The sequence below is a fragment of the Scedosporium apiospermum genome, assembly GCF_000732125.1.
Source record: "Scedosporium apiospermum strain IHEM 14462 chromosome Unknown SEQ_SAPIO_0090, whole genome shotgun sequence".
In the NCBI taxonomy this organism is placed as follows: Eukaryota; Fungi; Ascomycota; class Sordariomycetes; order Microascales; family Microascaceae; genus Scedosporium; species Scedosporium apiospermum.
In genome coordinates, this window is record NW_015971791.1 from 507,071 (window position 1) to 526,620 (window position 19,550).

The 19,550-nt window shown below is 51.6% G+C and overlaps 4 protein-coding genes and 1 pseudogene across 4 annotated transcripts; 2 read left to right on the forward strand and 3 right to left on the reverse strand.

The window, feature by feature from the left end:
• Nucleotides 1-1,921: 1,921 nt before the first annotated feature.
• SAPIO_CDS4010 (uncharacterized protein) lies at nt 1,922-2,976 on the reverse strand (the record flags this gene model as incomplete). The annotated part of the gene is made up of 4 exons (XM_016786670.1): nt 1,922-2,035; nt 2,134-2,226; nt 2,328-2,639; nt 2,818-2,976. The coding sequence occupies 4 exons, from the start codon at nt 2,974-2,976 to the stop codon at nt 1,922-1,924; spliced, it is 678 nt and encodes a 225-aa protein (XP_016643646.1).
• A 541-nt stretch (nt 2,977-3,517) lies between these two features.
• Nucleotides 3,518-4,460, reverse strand: SAPIO_CDS4011 (uncharacterized protein; the record flags this gene model as incomplete). Its single annotated transcript, XM_016786671.1, has 4 exons — nt 3,518-3,759; nt 3,821-4,048; nt 4,115-4,281; nt 4,438-4,460. 4 exons carry the CDS (start codon nt 4,458-4,460, stop codon nt 3,518-3,520), a joined length of 660 nt encoding a protein of 219 aa, XP_016643647.1.
• Nucleotides 4,461-7,060: 2,600 nt separating this feature from the next.
• Nucleotides 7,061-8,533, forward strand: SAPIO_CDS4012 (annotated as a pseudogene; the record flags this gene model as incomplete).
• Nucleotides 8,534-12,936: 4,403 nt separating this feature from the next.
• On the forward strand, nt 12,937-15,431 carry SAPIO_CDS4013 (uncharacterized protein; the record flags this gene model as incomplete). The annotated part of the gene is made up of 2 exons (XM_016786672.1): nt 12,937-13,064; nt 13,163-15,431. 2 exons carry the CDS (start codon nt 12,937-12,939, stop codon nt 15,429-15,431), a joined length of 2,397 nt encoding a protein of 798 aa, XP_016643648.1.
• Nucleotides 15,432-17,140: 1,709 nt separating this feature from the next.
• Nucleotides 17,141-19,550, reverse strand: SAPIO_CDS4014 (Mitochondrial inner membrane i-AAA protease supercomplex subunit YME1; the record flags this gene model as incomplete). The annotated part of the gene is made up of 2 exons (XM_016786673.1): nt 17,141-17,569; nt 17,658-19,550. 2 exons carry the CDS (start codon nt 19,548-19,550, stop codon nt 17,141-17,143), a joined length of 2,322 nt encoding a protein of 773 aa, XP_016643649.1.

Below are 19,550 nucleotides of genomic sequence, written 5' to 3' on the forward strand. Positions count from 1 at the left end.
CTTTTGAAAAGCTCTTCCAGTCATCTATCCAGGTTGGGCAGGTAGTCACACTACTCATTTCCTATTAAGATCCCTCGGTCAAAAGAGTGGAAGCCTCTTGGCTGCGGGGGGACCCTAAACAGTGAGAAACTCTAGGCAAGGCAAAGCGTATGGTGGGAAATATGCATACCGCCAGATAGCGCAAGCTCCTCTTCTAGTAAGGGCTTATTTCCGATCTGGATTCATGAATGAACAAAAACTCTACTCACGATAACATGTCGGTTTATTGGTTCATGGTCGCTATACGGGCTCTTAAGATAATGTTGTCCCTTTGAGGTAATTCTTCTTGTGCTCGGTGACGGTTTCGATCGCGGTCGGCTTGGCGCCTGTAAGAAACGGCCATGCAGATTGACGAAAGCAGCAATATCAACGTTGGATGAACGTCCCGACTCGAACGGCACGCCAAACCTAACACAAAAAAAGAAAGGATCCATTCCCGGACGGCTAACTCGGCGCGGACCGTGTACTCCATGACCTCTCCCCCCCCACGCGGGTCTTCGGTGAAGACTCTAAATTTTTATCAGGCCTTTTTTGCGGGATTTCCGCCTGGTACCTTGCAGTTACGGCAAGGGGGAGTGGTAATGCTTGAAGGGGAAGGTGAGCACATGGCTCTCTCTTCTCTTGGGGATGAGAGGCTTCGGTTCCCGTTTTGCTTTGGGGTGGTTTGAGATCCCGCGGGGGGTGTGGGTTAATCGCCGAACTAGTAGGGGGGTCTTGGGGGACTATACCGTGGTTGTTCACCGAGGGGGAGAAGCGTGATGAGTAAGGGTTTTGTGGGAGGGGGTGAGGATGGGTTGGGTGTGTTGGGTTCTTTTTGTGGGTGTAGATGTTTTGCTGGGTTGGATGGGTGGTGATGCTCAGGTGGCTTTGGGGGTGATCTACGTTCGATGTGGGTGAGGGTGGGATTTTGGGGGGGGGGGACTTCGAAGTGGTTGGGAGATTCTAGAGCTCGTGGACTTGGTGACGCTCGTTCGACGCTTAGAGAGGGATGGTGTTAGGTTGGGGGTTAGGGAAACGGGGGGGAGGTTATGGGTTTTGCCCAAGGATGATGTTTTGAAGGCATTCGATGTCATGTCGCTTTAGTAAGTCCACCAACATGCTGGGAGCAAGTCCTGATCGTTCCTTTGTAACTCGGACACACATCTCAGTCATTGACAGTGGAACCATGGATGCTTGTCGAACGATGGCAGTTCTCGTTGATCCCTGAGTAAGTCTGCGCTCATCCGTCCACGTCGGCGGTCATCCCCGAGGAGAACCGAAGACATCACAGGCGAGAGGGAGCGTTCGCTGGAAGCGCTTCTCCATGAAGATCAAGCCTTGACGGTCCAGGGTTCAACCGTCTTTGTGCAGGAGATGAAGGAATGGCGGATGCTCGCCAGAGACATGGCGATTCGCAAGGCAATAAACAGCTCAAGGGGTCTGGGACTGCAATTCTCCTCGAGAGGACAATAGCAGCGTTTGTCCTACAGGCTCACACAAGGGACCTGTGAATCATCGCATAGAGCAGCCCTTGGGCACACAATCTCTCACTCCTCATTTCATGATACCGGGCAAACCAGGTTGGTAGAAGATGCATTCTATTCTTGGAACCCATAATGCACACAGACCCTCACAGCCCACACATCTCCTTCCCAACGTTTCTCCCCATTCCTTTCACTCCGCTCCCCCTCGTCCTCCAGCTTGGGACTCCACACCAAATCAAGACGATGAGGGGGGGAGGAGCAAGTCTAGATCGAAGGAATAAGGAAAAAGAAAATGACAAAAAAAAAAAAATAAGTCAAGGACAAGAACCTCCCACTCACTGTGGTCCGGAGGTTCTTTATTTAGGCTTTATCAACAAAGAGGATTTCTTTTTTTCGTTCGAGGAGTATACAAACGCTTTTTACAGGGAGTCAGTGAGGAGCTTGTTGAGCTTGGCGAGGCGGGCCGAGACGCTGCGGTCGATTGTTCGGTCGCCGATCTCGACGATGAGTCCACCGAGGATGTCAGGGTTAACCTAAGAAAGCGGGTGTTAGGGAAGTTGTTGCATATATGTCCTCTCTCTCCTCTTCTCGAGAGGAGAGAGAGAGAGAGTAGGATGAAAGGCCGACATACCTCGTTGGTAACCTTGAGCTTCTTGCCAGCACCGACGTACGCAGACTTGGCAACAGCGGTCTCGAGGCGGTTGAGGGTCTTGTTATCCAATTGCTAAAAGATATCCCCCTCATTAGCATCATGTCCATTCTCCATTGCAATCGTCCTCCTAAAAACACCTAGCAGCATATCCCTAGGGGTAGGCGATACGATACCTGAGCACTGGTAACACGCATCTCAACCTCACCACGCGCCGCCGACATCAAAGTTCCAAACTTTTCGCAAACGCCGCCGAGCAGTCCGAGGCGGTTATTCTCCGCGAGGGTCTCGAGGAAGTTCTTGACGGTCTCGTTGCCGGCGCCGGCCTGCTTCGCGAGCTCGGCGACGATGGCGCTCTTGTCCTCGGGCTTGAGGGTCGGCGCGGCCAGGATGTTCTGGAGCTTGACGTCGCGGGCGACGATCTGGCCGAGGGTGTCGAGGGCCTGGGCGGTGGGGTCGAGGGTGGAGGTCTTGACGGCGGCGGTGTACTGTTGAGTTTCTTCTTGTTAGAACCAATTGAGGCGTTTTTTTAATCATCATGAGTTTTTCCGGTGCTACATGAGGCTGATTTTTCCTCGCGCCATCCATGCTCGGAGAACACCAATTAAACCCCCAATGACCATCCGGAAAACATCTTCCTTTCAATTGTTATCGGAATCGACCTACAAGGGCAGTGGCATAGGTTCCGTCAAGTCCAAAAACGGCAACGGGGGCCCTGACGTTCTCGGTCGCGGCAGCCGCGGCGTAAGTCCTGAGCTGCATCGGCACCACCCGCTGGGCGGTCGCGGCGCGGACGGATCGGATGAGGGCGTGTCTCGAGAACATTGCGGCGGATATTATTGTCTCTGGGAGGGCGGACGAGAAACGAAGGGGGCGAGGTGTTGCGAGGATGGGCAAGGGAACGGAGTTTCAATTGAATGAGGCTTTCAAAGGCTTGTCTCCGGTTTGTGCTTCGGAAATGGGATTTGCTCGGCAAAACGGGTTGATGCCTGGGATGTGAGGCATGGATTCTTGGTGCTCTTGGGTTAGGTTATGTAATGCTTCCGATCCAGGAACAATGCGGAAATTGCCGGGTGATGCAAGGTTGTTTTTGGGTGTTTTTGGTGAAAGCTCAGGCCTTGGATGATTGAGCCTCAATTGAATTAATTCGCATCTGAAGAGCAACGCCAGAAACATGGGGCTTCCAAACAGTTATCACCGTGTACCTGCACAATGTCTTTTCTCTGATAATCCTATTTCTCTGCGCAACAATCATGTACTCATCTCCAAGCGAAAAACAAAATTACGAACAACATGAAGTCTCCCAACGCCAGGCCAAAAGAAACAAGAGAAAAAGTTCCAACAAAACAACACGATGAAACCTGCATCAATCACTCTTGAGCATGCTATCCACCAAATCTCCCAACGGGCCCCAAAAGTCCTTTCCACTCGCGAGGTTATGCTCATCAATGAAGAGCACATACTGCTTGAAGCTCGTGTTCAAGTGGGGCTCCAGACCAAGCTCGCGAATGACGGGGTAATGGTGGCAGTAGATGTGGGCGTAAACTCGGTACATGCGCTTGAATATTTGGCGGACGAGACTGGGGAAGGATTTGGGGAACGGTACTCCTATTAATCGAGGTGGGTTAGTAAAATGCTTGTAGGTGCAAAGAGAGTTTCTCCAACATACCGATCCGGCTCGGGAGAACCTGTTCGTTGTCGATATTGCTCTGCACCCAACCCATCATCTGCTCGATGTACGCCGGCGCAGACATCTTGGTCGGCCGCTTGTAGTTCTCGCTATCTTGCCAGAGGTACTCGAATTCGTCTGTCGCCTTCATCTCTGGGCAGGACTGCGGGGAGCAGAACTCGGTAATGGCGCCATAGAGGAGGTTGATTTGGTTGTAAAAGTCCACCACTACTCGACGTTAGATTCTCTCTCTCTTTCTCTCAACTCCGCGCCCAAGAAGTCCCGGCTCCTTACTGTTCACAGCTAGCCATTCATTCTCATCTTCGCCTTCGGGTAGCTTGACGACTTTGCGTAGGCTTCCACCTCCGAGAGTAGCTTCTGCATATTGGCGGAGCTGGTGGCTCGTCGTGCCGCCGCGGCCGGGAGCTCGGGGTCGGAACTGGTTGCGTGTCCGCTGGTTTCTGCGTGTCGGTCAAGGATTAGTGCTTTCTCTCGCACGGCGAAGAGTGTATATAGGCTGGGCACAAGTGAGAGGGAAGAAGAGCCTAGAGGCCGCTGAAGCGTCGGGCAGTGATGGCTTGGGCGTGTGCCAGGCGTCTTAGGTCAGGAGCACTAACACTGTTGTGAGAAAGGAACTCATTATGATGGTCGTCTGCGAATGCGAAGTATACGGTCAATTTTATCCTTGATTCGATCTGTTGCATTCGCTCGTCGTGGCAAGCCGGGGGCAATGATTCAGCCGCAGGGATGAGGGAGCTGAGGAGCAGGGAGAACAAACAATACAACTGTCTAGCGGGGTATCTTTCGAAAGCGTGTTGAATGGGCTCTCGGTGAGAAGAGAAACGTTTGATTCGAGAAATGCTATTCGCAATGCATTCAGGTAGAAATACAATGTCGCCTTCAAGATGCCGTAAAGGTGCTAGATCTATGATATTCAGACAGACCGTGGTGTTGGTGATGGTGTTTATTGGCTTTATTAGCTGCTGTTTCTCTCTTGGTTTGGTTGCTGGGCGGCCAGTTGTGATTTGGCACCAGACTGAAACAACCAAAGAGGAACCTCACACTGTGGACAAACACTGGTGCAACCGGTACCTTGACCAAAGTATCTTTGCCCCGCTCAACAAGATTTGTCCCACCTCTCCCCCCACCTTCCTATGGGGAGAATGAGATGCAAGGAAAAGCCAGCATGTGGAAGGCACAAGTGACAAACTAGTACAGGAAGCTAGATAATTAGGAAAATGAAAGCGCTTGGATAACAAATCGTCGGGAGTTTGGCCGAGTGGTTAAGGCGTTGCGTTTAGGTTAAACCTAGATACCGAATCCGCAATGGACATTGTCCGCGCAAGTTCGATCCTTGCAGCTCTCACAATTTCTTTTTTTGCCCATTCTTTCAATTTTCGTTTTGCTCCTCTCGAGGATTACATTCAAACATGGAGAGATACTCGGGCTATTTGCATTTTTAAATGCCTCTGAATCAAGAGAAACGGGCGATCGGAAACTAAAGAGGGGGTCCTCGCACCACTGCAGGAAATGTTTCTGTTTGGCATGGAGGGCGGGACTCTACCACTTTAATGATCCGAAGAGATGGGGTCAATCAAGTCATTTATTATAATCTACTTCTCCCCCTAGATCAACCCAAGCGCTATGCCTCCAGTAAAACGTCAACTCCAGCTTTGATGGAGTATAGAAGCCTCCTCCACTCCCAGTCCACCCTAGCAGCAACATTACCTGTGTCGCCAGTCAATGATAACCTGGTGAACAGACGGTCGGTTGGGCTGGAAACCCCGGCTTCCACTTCTTTTCCCCTCTGGCAGCCCAGATACAGTCGCTGAGAGACTTGAGAAGTTTGGTACACTGATTTCCAGTTCATTGGCATCCTTCATTAGGCCAGAGCGACTGTCTGGTCGCCAGGCCTGCCTAGCTAGGTAGGTATGGGGCTTCTCCTAGTTTGAAGGTATGTATGCCATAAAGAAGTGGGTAATGCTGCCATCATGAAAGGAATCATAGAGTTTCCTGGTCGATATGTTTGGTGTTCCTGACCAGAAACCTGATGGATGCATCCTCGTTCTAAGCGGAATATGGGTGTTGTCGGTGGCAAGGGCCTGTTCGAACCCTTTCCCGGCTCAAACGCAAAACGGATATTGCAAGTAATCCCAAATGAACGGATTCGACCCCCTGTTCTCAAACAGACCCGAGAGTAAGATCGGTTTCTGAACGACGCCGTACCTTTCCGGTCAGCTTCATCGTCGTTCATTGCTGAAGGTAAAAAACTTTACTTACATGGTCGACCGTTCTGGTTCTTCCGCTAGCACAAAGGGCACTCTTGAGTGGCAGAGATGATGATGCCGCAATTGGGGCAGGGAACAGTTGACGGAGCCATAGCAAGTATTAGTGCTTTGAGTAGAAGCAAATATGATGAAGTAAATGTTTATGAATAGCTTCGTCTAAAAGCAGTGAATTCACAGGTTGGGCTTAACAAGATGAGACGTTTGTACTAATAGAATAGTAGAGAAATTGGTTTTGAGGGAACAGAACCCAGAAATTTATACACGAGCTTCGAAGATTACCAACAGATCGAGATTGCACATCTGCGTAGGAAATCTTCACCGAATTGGCCGTTCGCCTGTTCGCCTCCTGTTCGCCCGTTCGCCAGCTCAGCGCCCGCTCTGGTGACCAGGCTGAGGCTCGTGAGACCTACTCGGGGACCTTCCGCCCATCTCCGCCAACCAACATAAGTACATCTGGCAGCGGCACTTCGCTACGGAGTCTACTCCTCCGATATTGATTGGGTAAAGTTATACTGTAACTGGACATTCGAGGACATTCGATGAGGCTGTGATGTGTCCTGTCTTTGTCAGTTGGGAAGTCAACCTTGACTCAAAACACGTCAGGCGGTACAAGACAGGCCATATCTGTGGCTTAGACTATTTGTTACACTTTGAGTGATCAGTGAAATGCCACGTCTGATAAAACATCTCAGCACTCTCTCTTTGATGTGAGTGCCACGAGGCCAGGTGAGGTTCTGTTGCCTGGAACGCTTATGGACAGGGATCTCCAGGGTCCAGAACAATAAGGCGGGGGTGGGGTGCGACAGCACGTACTCGGCCACGTGACAACGCCTTCAAAATCGAAGCTTAAAACAGAGCTGCAAAAAACCACCACAGAAATCGAATCCACCCTCAAAATCCCCGATATCCATCTACAAATTTCCCCATTCACCACCTCCACCAAAGACCGAAAATGGCATTCGACGACGACGACGAAAATGCCATCCTCCGCCCCGCCCACCCCTCAGCGGGCGAGGAAGCCGACGAAAACGAGGACCGCGCCCCCGACTACCGCATCCTCGCCTCGATGCTGAGCAAAAAGGGCCGCTCAGCGCAAGAAGTGCGCAAAGGCGAAAAGGACTTCGAAGCGCACGGGACACGCGCGCAAGACGACGCGCTCGAGACGAGTCGGCGCGTGATGGACGAAGTCCTCAGCTACGAGAGGCACTACACGGAGGAGAACTGGGTGCGGGCGTGGTATTTTCCCGATTGGTGGGTCGGGGACGAGGGGAGGAAGATTCGTGAGGGGAATGAGCGCATCGATGCCGTGGCCGGGGAGCTGTTGTTGGAGGATCGCGTGGTTGTTGTGGAGCATACGAAGAGGTTTCCGGCGAGGTTGTTGGGGAGGGTGGTTCCGGGGGTGAAGAGGACTTGTGCGGCTTCGGGGCAGACGTGGCTTTTTCCGGAGGAGGCGCTGTTTTTGCTGGAGAGGGGGACTATGGAGATTTGGTGGCCTGATAGGAAGCTTGAGGAGCTGTTTCCGCCGCAGGAAGTGGGTGAAGGCGGCGGACAGGTTCAGGAGTCCGTCCTTACACCGATTCAGGATGAGGAGTACGAGATTGGACTTCCGCTGAGTTTGCAGGGGGCGTATGCCATGCTTATCGGGGAGCCTGGGGAGAGGGGAAAGGTGCCGCTGGCGAGGTTTCAGGTTTACTCTACTTTGAAGCGCGCCGGGTTCCATGTGATGCCCGTGAGGAGAGGGTTCAAGCACGAGCCGGAGACGTCGACCTCCACGGATGATAAGCCAGGGTGGACTCTCTGGCGATGGTTGGCATCGCTTATTCCCTCGGTTTCCCAGAGCCACGTCCCACCTCCCCTGGGCCCTTTAGTCCGGCCCGGTCTCTACCGGTCCTACAACTCCATCTTCGAACAGCTTTCCGTTATCCCGCGACACCTACCATCAAAACGAGGCTCTGAGCGTACCGACCCCGATGATCCCTACCGGATCCACTACCACGTCTGGAAGGCCGAGGGTGCCTTCCGCAAAGGCGCCCCCCCGCCGCCCGATTTCCGAGTCTGTGTCGTCGACACGCGCGACACGCTCTTCCCGTCACTCGAGCAAATGACGGCTCTCCTGGAGAGCACGCCCTATGACCCGCCTCCACTCGTTAAACCGGGGGTTCCCGCGGGTAACGTCGGTCAGATGCATCTTCGCCTGAAGCACGGATACCGTAACGTGCTCATCGCGGTGGTGGACCACGGCATTATTAGTTTCAATCGGTTCAGTGATGCCGGGTTCGGCGAGGAGGTGCTGTTTGAGGGGTTTGATGCGCGGGTGCGCGGTGCTGCTGAGGGGAGGAAGGGGCCCGCAAAGAGAGGGGGTCAGGGGGGTGGGAAGCGTGGAGGGAAGCGGGGAGGTAAGAGAGGTGGGAAGAGGGGTGGTTGATGATGATTGTGAGGTGGGCAATTCAATTCATTGCGAGGTTCTACGATGATGGAGTTGGTAGAGGTGCGATGTGAGATACCCGGACCGTCGTTACAAGGTCCACTTCTGTTTGATATTTGTACATGGTTCATAGGATCGGGGACAAAAAAAGGATAGACTTTTATAGAAAATAGACGCTCACCCAGAAATCCATGATGCCTCGGAATTTTCCTAGAACTTATTTAATATGACTTTTCTCTGTCTCTCCATTCTGATTTTTAATGTTAATTTTCATTTCTTATTTTTCCCTTTCTTGCTTCCTGCGCAAACGGGCTTTACACCAAGCCAAGTTACCACAACTACACTACTCCCCGTCTTTTCCTCGGGCCTATGGAAGCAAAAGTGGGCGTCGTTTGCTCCAGTGGCGTAGCGCTTATTGGCTCGGCATCGCCAGAACGGAGTGTTGGTCGTCTCCGTGAGGGAATGTGGATGTACATTTACAACTACGTGTACAAGCAGTGTTTTATCGGACCATGGCTGTGCGGCATTGGATGTGATGTTGGATGTCGTACGTCCTCATTGGGTTGCAGAATTGCGCAAGGGGAGGGTTTGATGGATTTGCCTTTTTTTTTTTTTTTTTTTTTTTTTTTTTTTTTTTCTTTTTTTTTTTTTTTTTTTTTTTTTTTTTTTTTCCGGAACAATACTTTGTATTCTACGTTTTTGTTTGATGTGCTTTATTCTGGGTATCTTTGCCGTTTCCGTGGGACACCAGATAATCTCATTACGACATCTCGTTCAGTTCTAATCCCGAGTTCTTACAGGTTGAGACCAACTTTGAAGAGTATCATGTCGAAGGTTAGGGGGAAAAAAGGAGAAGGGAAAAAGTGATAAAAAGGTAAAAGAGATCGCAGGGTTCATCATGTTGGCTCGAGTGTTACCACCAGATGCTACATCTTGCTTGCCGCCCTTCCGACGAGTTGGATAAGATCATAAGCTGGATCCAATGAGGATGAGCCTTGATCAGCGGGTGGGCTGTTGAGGCTCGGGGCAAGTTGTACGGAGTACTTGACGTGTTCTCTCGTTTCAGGATGATATCTGTCCTCACATGCACTCACAGTATCTTATTCTTTTCTCTTCGAGATCCTCACGGTATTCAGAGTATTCAGTGGTGAGATCAAATGTCACAAAAGGTAGTGCCATTCAATATCTTCTCGCTTTCGCAAGGAGGTTGCGGGATCGCGGATGGAGGAGACAGGAAGAAATTAACACTGCATACAACATGAAGCTAATGATCCTTCGTTTGCTAGGCGGACAGGGATTAATGGAAGCGCCCTGAAGCCGAGCAGTTTCAGCTGACGTTGGAGGCAGGCGTGTGTACGGAAATAGTGCAAAAGCACTCCACAGCTTCACGTTCACTACACTACTTCGTACTTCGTGTAGTCATAAACTATGGACAAACGGGAATGGACGAAGTATACGGGGAAGAGGGTACGAAGAGGACGAAGTAATATTATACTTTGTACATGTACTGTGCTAATTTCGTTTGAGCAATCGCGATCGAACAAGCGTTGATGTTGGCGGCTAGCATCTGGCAGTTGAATCCTGGAGTCATGGGGTCATGGGCTACTGTAGTGTACCTCAGTAGTGTCGTAGGACTATGTAGGGCTATTACAGGCTGGTACCGAGGTACTTTGTTCCCCGAAGTTGGAGGCTTGCGACTTCCATCCAATGTTGATCTCGATTGATGTCGGGCAGGGCGGGATTGTCTTCGGCGAACGAGATGAGTGTACTTCGTACTTTGTATTGTTCGGGGGTACTTTGAGAGGTCCGAAGAGAAGGCCTCAGCTAATAGATCATTTGAGTCGGCGTGCTCTGCTCAACATTGAGCCCTTGTCAAAAGTTGAATTGTCTGAACCCGAGAGCCTCTTAATAATGTTCAATCAAAATAAAGATTATTGTAATGTTGAACCTTTGGAACTACTTACAAAGAATGGCGCGAGGCGATGGCACGGTTAGTGACAATTCAAATTGCTACTTTGGACTTGGAACAATGATTACGGAGTACTTGGTACACGACTCATCAATTGACAATTGACAGCAACGGCAAGGTCGAATGCCAGTACCTTCCTGTCTCTGCAAATTGCTGGCGAAATTATTATTCATTAGTTAATTAGCACCCTTGGCATATGTCAAGTAGCTTTGAGTTTACGAAGTATTAGAGGCGAAACAGGCAGGAGCTTCGGGTTCAACTGTCAAATGTGTTCATAATTCATAGCATGTGCCAAGTGCCCTGTTGTTCTTTCCTTCCTGCGCCTCGCACGAGGGAAATAACCAGACCCATTTTCAAGTTCCAGTTTTGGTTGATCTTTGCGACATTACGAAGTACGAAGCGAAAGGGCAGTTCCGACCAACCTCGCAAGGCAACCTGGGTTGGGTTGGTACTTGACACTTGTAGACTTGCGGTCTCTCTTCGTTGTCCATAATTGTACCAACTTGCGACGGCAACTGTGATTTGATTGATTTGATTGATTTGATTGATCCTCCTCCCGCGACTCAGGTTTATTTGTTCAGAGTTTCTTTTTTTCCTTATCGCTCGCAACCGCCGCTCAACTTGCTCTCCTGGTCAAACAACTTTACACTGCCACCACCACTGCCACGACGATTGCCGCGACCGCGACCTCAACCACTGACGCAAGTGACTTGATCAAATTGATCAAATGCATTGGTGCATCACCCAATAGAGTCAACATCAATCGAATCAATCCAAATTCATCAATCTCTTGATCCGTTGTCTTTCAACCTCCCAAACTGATCCCGTTTCTCCCGTTCCTTTCCCATTTCACGACAACTCCCACTTGCTTCCACCTGCTCTCAGCCTCTCCTTCTCGCTCTTCTCTCCTGTTTCCATTATCAACGTTCAACCCGACGCGGCATCAACTCAAAACCAGAAACGAAACGAGCCTCGTTTAACCCTGAGCCTCACTCTCTCGTTGTCTCGCGATCGCGACATTTGACGTTTGGCTCTTGACCCGGGCAACCTTCCCCTTTTTATCCATCCTTTCTCGTCCCTCGTTCGATGGTTTTCGCCTGTCTTTTTTGATGAAATTTCGATGCCGATCAACACAACACAACACGTAATTGATTGTCAACTTTTTTTGAGTTTTTACCCTTCTCAGATCGATCAACCAACCACTTCCAAGCCATCAAACTCTTCACAGCCTCAACTGTAATAATCAAAACGACACGTTTGTCCGATCTATCATTGGATCCCATTCAACTTTGTGACTTGGTAAGCTTGAGCTCGTTTTCTCTCTTCCCGTGTTGCCATCCAACATCACCACAGCACAAGCGTTTTGTCTCGGCAGTTCCAGCTCTGGTCTTCTCATCCCCAACTCTGCACATCGAGGCTATCTCGAATTTTTCTGCATCATTTTTCATCTTGTCTCTCAAGGCCCATCCCCAGCCTTGCTTCCTTCTTTGCGCCCACCACTGCCACCAGAGAAAAAGGACCTCGACTTGATACACCGCGACATGCCCCCTTGTAGTTCGTGAGCCCTTTCTTCAACTCTCAAACCTCGACCTTTGATTGAGTGAGACAACTGCGTCGAGTAGTTTGATGGATGTTTTATTCACTCTTCCTTTTGTCCTTGCACCACCACTTGACTCATCAACTCATTGCGCCTCTTTATTCTATATCCCACTTGAATTGCCATAGCTGTGCTATTTAGTCGGTAGCAAGGGCTAGCAAGGGCAATAAACTACCATGAATCACACTTGTTCACAGTTGCTTTGGAGCTGTCCATGTTTCTTACTCCAGTACCAGTGTATTGTAACAAACTGCCTAGCGACTTCCTGTTTGCATCGTCACAACCATCGAAACTGATTAGTTGCGCCCATCGCAATGAATAAGTTGGTTCCCTTATTCACTCTGTCTATCTTGGTTTTTCCTTTTTTTTTTTTAACCAAATCGTCTTTCCCACATCTCCCTCAGTCCACCTCGTCCGCTCTCATACTCTCATTCTTCTTTCTCCTTTTAACCCAACTTCTACTTTACATCCCACCGCCATATCTCTCCAACTCTTGTCACCCCTAAGTACACACCTTACTTCTAAGCCGTCATCTTAAATCCAGCTTTATACATTTCAGTGACACCCTTTTAACTAACAGCAGATTATAGTCCTGTTCCATCTCAGGAACTAATCCGCCCTCCCTGCTCTTTCCAGCACAAAACTCAGTAAAGGTAACTTCTATCATTGTCTAGACACAAGATAACACTACACTGCAGCATCTTGCCATCTCCATCTCAGAACCTCTACATTATCCAAGCCATTTCCATCAAAGAACCACTTGTTCTAACCATGATCGCCATTCTAGATATCCAGCATCTCTACTCTCTGCTTCTGATTGCACAAGCGTCAGTCAGGATGAGTGAACAGGCTCCAGCTCCAACAAAGACTCCTCCGCCGCTCGAGGCCGACGGCGTCCGCGACGACCCTGCCGAGCCCGTCAAGCCCGTCAAGTCCCCTGTCCCTGTTGAAGAAGACCCTAGTCTGTAAGTTTTGTCATCCCTCTCATCGACTCGTCGATGCCGACTGAAACCTGCAGCCGACCCGCTTTCTTCCTCTTTCAGAGTCTAACCCATTTGTCTAGACCTCCTCCGACCAGCAATACTGTAATTCTGGATCACCCAAGCACGGCAAGTGATCATGAATTGAGCCCTGTTCCCAGCGAAAGTCCGAGCCTTCCCAGCAGTATGAATATCAACCCTCTGCACGACGAAATTGTCGTCAGCTCGCAGAATAATATCGTTTCGTCTAACCCACCATACTCCCACTTCCCCGACACCGACGGCGAACCTCAGGATGACACCTCTTCTCGTGGCCCAACGGATGCCCGCCGCGGCACCAAACGCGTTCTACTTCCCGACAGTCCCCCCCGTCGTCAGCATGACCACCAATCCGACCGTGCAGTCACTACTGACATTTCCAAGGAGCTAGAACCCCGGCGTACCAAGATTGTTCGTCGATCGGTTACTGGTCCCGGCATCAAGGGAGTCGTGCTAGGCTACTGGAGGGACTCTCGCGTTCCCAGTGTTGAGGATAGGCATGCTGTCGTCGGCTTCATCGACGTGCGAGATCGTCTTCGCACCCAAATTCAAAATACCACGCGGTTTGGGGAACCCGTCCCGCCCGAGTACCCTCTTCCCCCCGGCCCCGGAGGCAGCTGGGTTACATTCGAGCGAATCGTTTTCGACGACCATCTCGTGGGCCTCGACCAGCACCACATCAAGGAGTACGTCAAAGTCCGTTCCGAGATGACTTCTGCCGATGATTCAAAGGAAGCCTTTTCCGAGGCCGATCTTGCTGCTCGTGCCGAAGCCATTAGCCGCCTCAAAGCGAACCCCATTCCTGATACCGCACCCCCGGCTCCCATGGCTTATGGCGAGAATGTCCCCGAGACGCTACTTACCCCTGCTCGCGTCGACAACTCTGCGAAGCGCCGCAGGACGTCGGGGAGCTTTGTGCCCGGCTCTTCCTCGAGCCCTTCACTCCGCGAAGCCGCCATTAACGCTATCCTCTCTCTGGACCCCCACGACCCCCTTATCGGCACCCGCCCAACCCGTGTACTTGTCGGATACTGGAAGGGCTCGAGCGAACGTGATGTCCGCAACCGCCACGCCGTCTACGGTATCCTCGGCCAGAACGACATGTTCCGCGTCAAGGTTGTCCGGGAGACCCGTGACGGCCGCTACATGAATGGAAATTTCCCCACCGGAGCCGGCGCCCTTTGGATCCACTACGACGAAGTCCAGTTTGAACCGGCCCTCGAGGGTCTTAACCGCAACGAGGTCAAGGAGTACTGCCGTGTCCGACAGTACCAGATGGACCGCGGCGACGAGTCGGAGCAGCAACGCTTGGTCAACGAAGACGTCGCCGTTCGCTACGCCCGCGAGCGCGTCGCCGCCGGATTCCGCGGGTACACCAGCGCCGCCATGCCCAGATCTGCTCGAGACGACGATTCTAGCATGATGGCCGAGACACGACCCGTGCGTAGCAGCTACCAGCAACCGCCGCAATTGCAGTCTCAACAGCAACAACTTCACCACCAGCATCATCAAAACAACCATCACCACCACCACCATCAGCAACATATACTTGAACAGCAACAACAGCAGCAACATCCACTTCATCAACAACAGCTGCAACAACAACAACAGCAGCAGCAGCAGCAACAACAACTCCAGTACCGCAACGCCGGATCTGATGCCGACCTACCCCAGCGCCGCACCCGCGATATACGCCCCAACTACCAGGAATCATCCTCTTCCTCGGCGACTCATCATCATCATCATCATCGCGCGACGTCCGAGCTTGTCGAGAGGACGAGCAATATCGCCCAGCGTGAAATCGCCCGCGCCGAAGCCGCTCAGCTCCGTCAGGACCGATACGCCGCCACCAAGGAAGCCGCCGTGGCTGCCGCCGCTGCGCTCTCCACGGGTCACTCGACGCCTATGCAGGGTGTCCGCCACGAGGCGGTGCTCCCCAGCAATGGCCACCTCGCATCGTCGAGCGGTTATCACGGCAATCATAACAGCAACAACAATAACAACAGTAATGCCAGCAGCAATACTAATAATGGCGGTGGTGGTGGTGGTAGCAGCAGCGGCCGCGTACCGTTGCACGAGTCGGACGAAATGGCGCGCCTCAACAACGTCTGGGCCAGGCAGGAGGCGCACCGCGCGAAGGCGGCTGCTCCGAGCAGCAGCCAGGACGACGCCAAGATCTACAATGGCGTCAAGTACGAGCGGAAAGCCACGGGGCCGTTCCAGGGACGGTTCGTGTCGCAGGGGACGATTATCAGTATTGATGGGGAGGATTACGTGGAGTATCGGGTGCTTACGAAGCCCTCATTCTTCTGAGGAGTCTCTTTTCTGTCATTGATTTCTCTCTCCTTTTCTGTTGTGCTTGGTTTGGAGTGGTTGATGATACCCAGGAGAGTTGAAACGTTCTTCTTCTCTTTTTTTTTCTGAGGAGAGCTGTCCGCAATGCATATCCGACTCTTGAAAGTCGTCATTTAAGCTGGAGTGGCAAATATCATTGTTGGCCTTGACTTGATTTGATGCGAATTGTCCGCGCGGCGGAGGGGAAAAGATCTTTTGAGCTTGTTTGATCATTATACCCGACATTGTTGCCATCATCATTTGGAGGGAAGGCCTACAGAGGTTCTCACAGCTACGGGCCATGATGTCCGTGCTTCTTGCCGTCTACTTAGTAGTGGCGAAGTCGACATGTCAAACAGGGATTGGTGATAAGTGTAGAATGATCTTAAGAAGGTGCCGACGGAACAGCGCGGAGTCTTTTTCCCTTTTCTTTTCCTCTCAACCATTCTGATACTTTTACTCTCTCCTCTCATCCCATCACCGCCCCATCCTCTCATCACCACCTCTTACATCCTCGTTTCACAGTAGGGGAATCCAACGGTTCATATACCCATCTAATCATACAAGAATGGAAAACACATAGAAGAAACGAAACAGAAGCCAGGCCACTTTTTACGGAAGGTTCGGAAAATAGGGAAACGGGGTTTGATTCCTCGAGGAAGTGGGGAAATTGGCGTTTAAAGGGTGTCTTTGTTCTTTTCTTTTCTTTTCTTGTTATTATATCAGATTATACCTTTTTCTCCTGCTCTTCTTGTCATGTTTGACGGAATAATAATTCAATTTCTCCTCTTCCATGGTTCGCATTCTGCTATTTCGTTTGTAGGGATGTAGGGGAGTTTGCAAGGACGAGAGATAAGACTCGATCGATCTAGACCCTTAACTTGACATATATCAACACACGACGATGATAAAAGTAAAAGACATCAACAAACTTCGAGCCAACCTCGTCTCGACGAAGGAAGAGAGGAGAAAAGAAATGACCAAGTAAAAAAAGTTTCATATCATTGGAGAGTCCCTAAGTCCTACACCTCCACCTCCTATCTCACCATCCCTTCCTTGGCTAACCACTACCGCTTATCCCCTTATTTCCATTAATGTCTAAACACAAAAGGAAAACGCAAAAAGAAGAAGGGCGAAAAAGAGACAAGAAAAACAGAAACAAACCAATGCAAGATGCAAAGCGTTATGTTTTTTTCCTTCTTCTTTTCTGCCATCCCCCCAAAAGTTTACTATACAAATCCCTCTTCGCTTTCCTTCTCTTCCTAGTAATCCCCTCTCCCCCCTCAAGCCAACGAACCGCTTGACGCTCTGTTCATGAGCGAGAGAGTGGAGAAGGGGAAGGGTAAATGTAGTTTCTGGACAGAGAATGTATTTTCCGTCTCTTTTTTTTTCCTTTTTATCCCTTTTTTTTTTGTTCTTCTCAATTCCTTATATGCAGTTGTTTGTTTACCCGTTTTACACACAAGCCTTCCCATAGTGGACAAGTGGACGAGATAAAGAAAATGCCGGAACCCCCACTGAAGTGATGATGTGTTGGATATGTCCACATCCCCGGACTCCTGCTCTGGTTTTCAGAGTTGCTCGTTTGTTGGTGACTGGAAACACAAAAGAAAGGCGCAAAAAAAAAAAAGACTCAAAAAAAGAATTCGCTCATAAAAACGAGAGTTTCCATCTCCAAAACCTCCTCACTAAGGAGCAGGAACAGACGGCGGCGGCTCCGTCGTCTCGCCCGTAGTCGGCCGCCCAGTGGGCAGGGGAGGCGGCGCAACGGCCGGCTTATCAGGCACGGGCACCGACATGGTGCCGTTGGGCGACGCCGGCATGCGGCCCGTCAGCTTCTCGCCGCGGATGACGCGCTCTACCTCCCGCTTGTCTAGTGTCTCGTATTCGACGAGCGCCTTGGCTAGCAGATCGAGCTCCTTGCGCTTGGAACTCAGAAGTGTCTTGACGTCCTCGGCGGACTCGCTGAGAAGTCGTTGCACCTCGGTCTCGACCGCGGCCCTCGTCTCGGAGCTGAGCTTTTCGTAGTTGTTGGCGTAGTCCATGGGGCCGAGCTTGGAGGACATGCCGAAGCGGCCAACAATGGCGAAAGCCTCCTTGGTAGCCTTTTCGAGGTCCTATAAAGCGAGCAGCAAGTTAGCATATAAATTTTTTTTTCATTTTTTTTTTTTTCATCTTGAGGCGGGTTTTTTTCTCTCAACTTACGTTTGATACGCCCGAGGTGACGTGGTCAGGACCAAACGCCAACTCCTCCGCAATCTTACCACCTAGCGCCACCCGGATATGCGTCATGTAATCCATAAGAGTATAAGAGTACTTGTCCATCTCGGGGATGTACGCCGTGTGGCCCAGCGACTGACCACGGGCGAGAATCGTCACCTTGTGGAGCTCGCTGGGCGGCTTGTCAGCGAAAAGGTGAACGAGCGCGTGGCCGGCCTCGTGGTAGGCAGTCATGAGCTTCTCCTTGGGAGAAATGACCCATCGCCTCTCGGCACCCATGATGACCTTGTCCATGGCCCACTCAAGATCCTTCATTGTGACGGCGGAAGCCTTGGCCTTGCTAGCGCGAACGGCGGCCTGGTTGACAATGTTCTCCAGCTCGGCACCGGAGAGTCCAGAGGTGAAACCGGCAAGGACGGAGAACTTTACATCGGGGGCGGTCTTGATCTTCTTGGCGTGGTGCTGCAGAATGGCAAGGCGGCCGCGAACGTCGGGAAGGTCGACGACGACGTGACGATCGAAACGACCGGGTCGGGTGAGAGCCTTGTCGAGAAGCTGAGGATGGTTAGTAGCCGCGAGGACGATGACACCGGTATTCTGCTCAAATCCATCGAGCTCCGTCAAAAGCTGGTTCAGGGTCTGCTTCATATACGCTGCGTCGCGGACGTTTCGTTTTCCACCGATGGCGTCTAACTCGTCAATGAAGATGATCGAGGGGGACTTTTCCTTGGCAGCCGTGAAGAGATCGCGAACTCGCTTAGCGCCGACACCGACGAAGATCTCGTCAAACTCGCTGCCAGACATGTAGAAGAAGGGGACACCAGACTCTCCAGCAACAGCTCGAGCAAGAAGCGTCTTTCCGGTACCGGGAGGGCCAACGAGAAGTACACCCTTGGGGAGCTTTCCACCGAGAGTCGAGAACCGGTCGGGATTCTTCAAGAATTCGACAACTTCCAAAAGTTCCTCCTTGGCCTCATCACAGCCGTGGACGTCGGAAAACCTCGTCTTCTGGGTCTCGGCCCTGACCTCGCCCTGGCTCTTCTTATTGCCCCGCTTGTAGACGTCGAGGTTATCAAAGAAGCCGACAGCAAGCGTGACGACCACCATGCACATGTAGGTAATGAGACCAAAGTAAAGCAGCGTCTTGATCCACCGGAAGAGGACCGAACCCTTGGATTCCTCGACAACCACGTGAAGCGGACCTTGCTTAGAGCCGAGACCCTGGCCAGTCGAGGCCGCCATATCGGTTCCCTTCATGCGCGCGGCTACGGCCTGAGCGACGGCCTGCATTTGTTCCGGAGTCAGGTTGTTGTTGCTGGGCACGCCAAACTGCGATGACGCACCGCCGACAGAGGCGGTTTCTCCGACACCCTGTTTCAGCATCTCAAGCGCGCGAACGTAGGCAGCGTCAGCGGCCTCGTTCGAGGCGTAGAGGCCGGACTGGTACCTCTCGACGACGATTGCCGGCATCCCGGCCTTGAGGAGCAACTGGTAAAAGGCATTCTGGGCGGTGGCGCTGTTGGGGTTCCGATTGGCTGTGGCTTCCCGCGTAGCGAGCAGGCTTCGTGAAATGCCGATTGAGTCACCGGTGCGAAGAGTCGTAAACTGAGATGAGAATCTGAGTCCAAGAGTTGCCGAAGGAGATGATGATCGGACGAAGCGCGGGTTGATGGAGTTGGCTTTGGCAGAAAAGGACGGAAGGAGGGTGCGTGGCACGTAGAGCGTGCGGGACTGAGGAGAAGGCTGAAGGGCGGCGCGATTCCATCTTGCCAGATGAACAGGGAGCCTTTGGCCGAGAGGACGTAAAAGAATGGATGATATGGAAGGGCCGAGGGCTGGCCTGGCTAGAGCCAGTGCCATGGGCCCTGGAGTTGACAT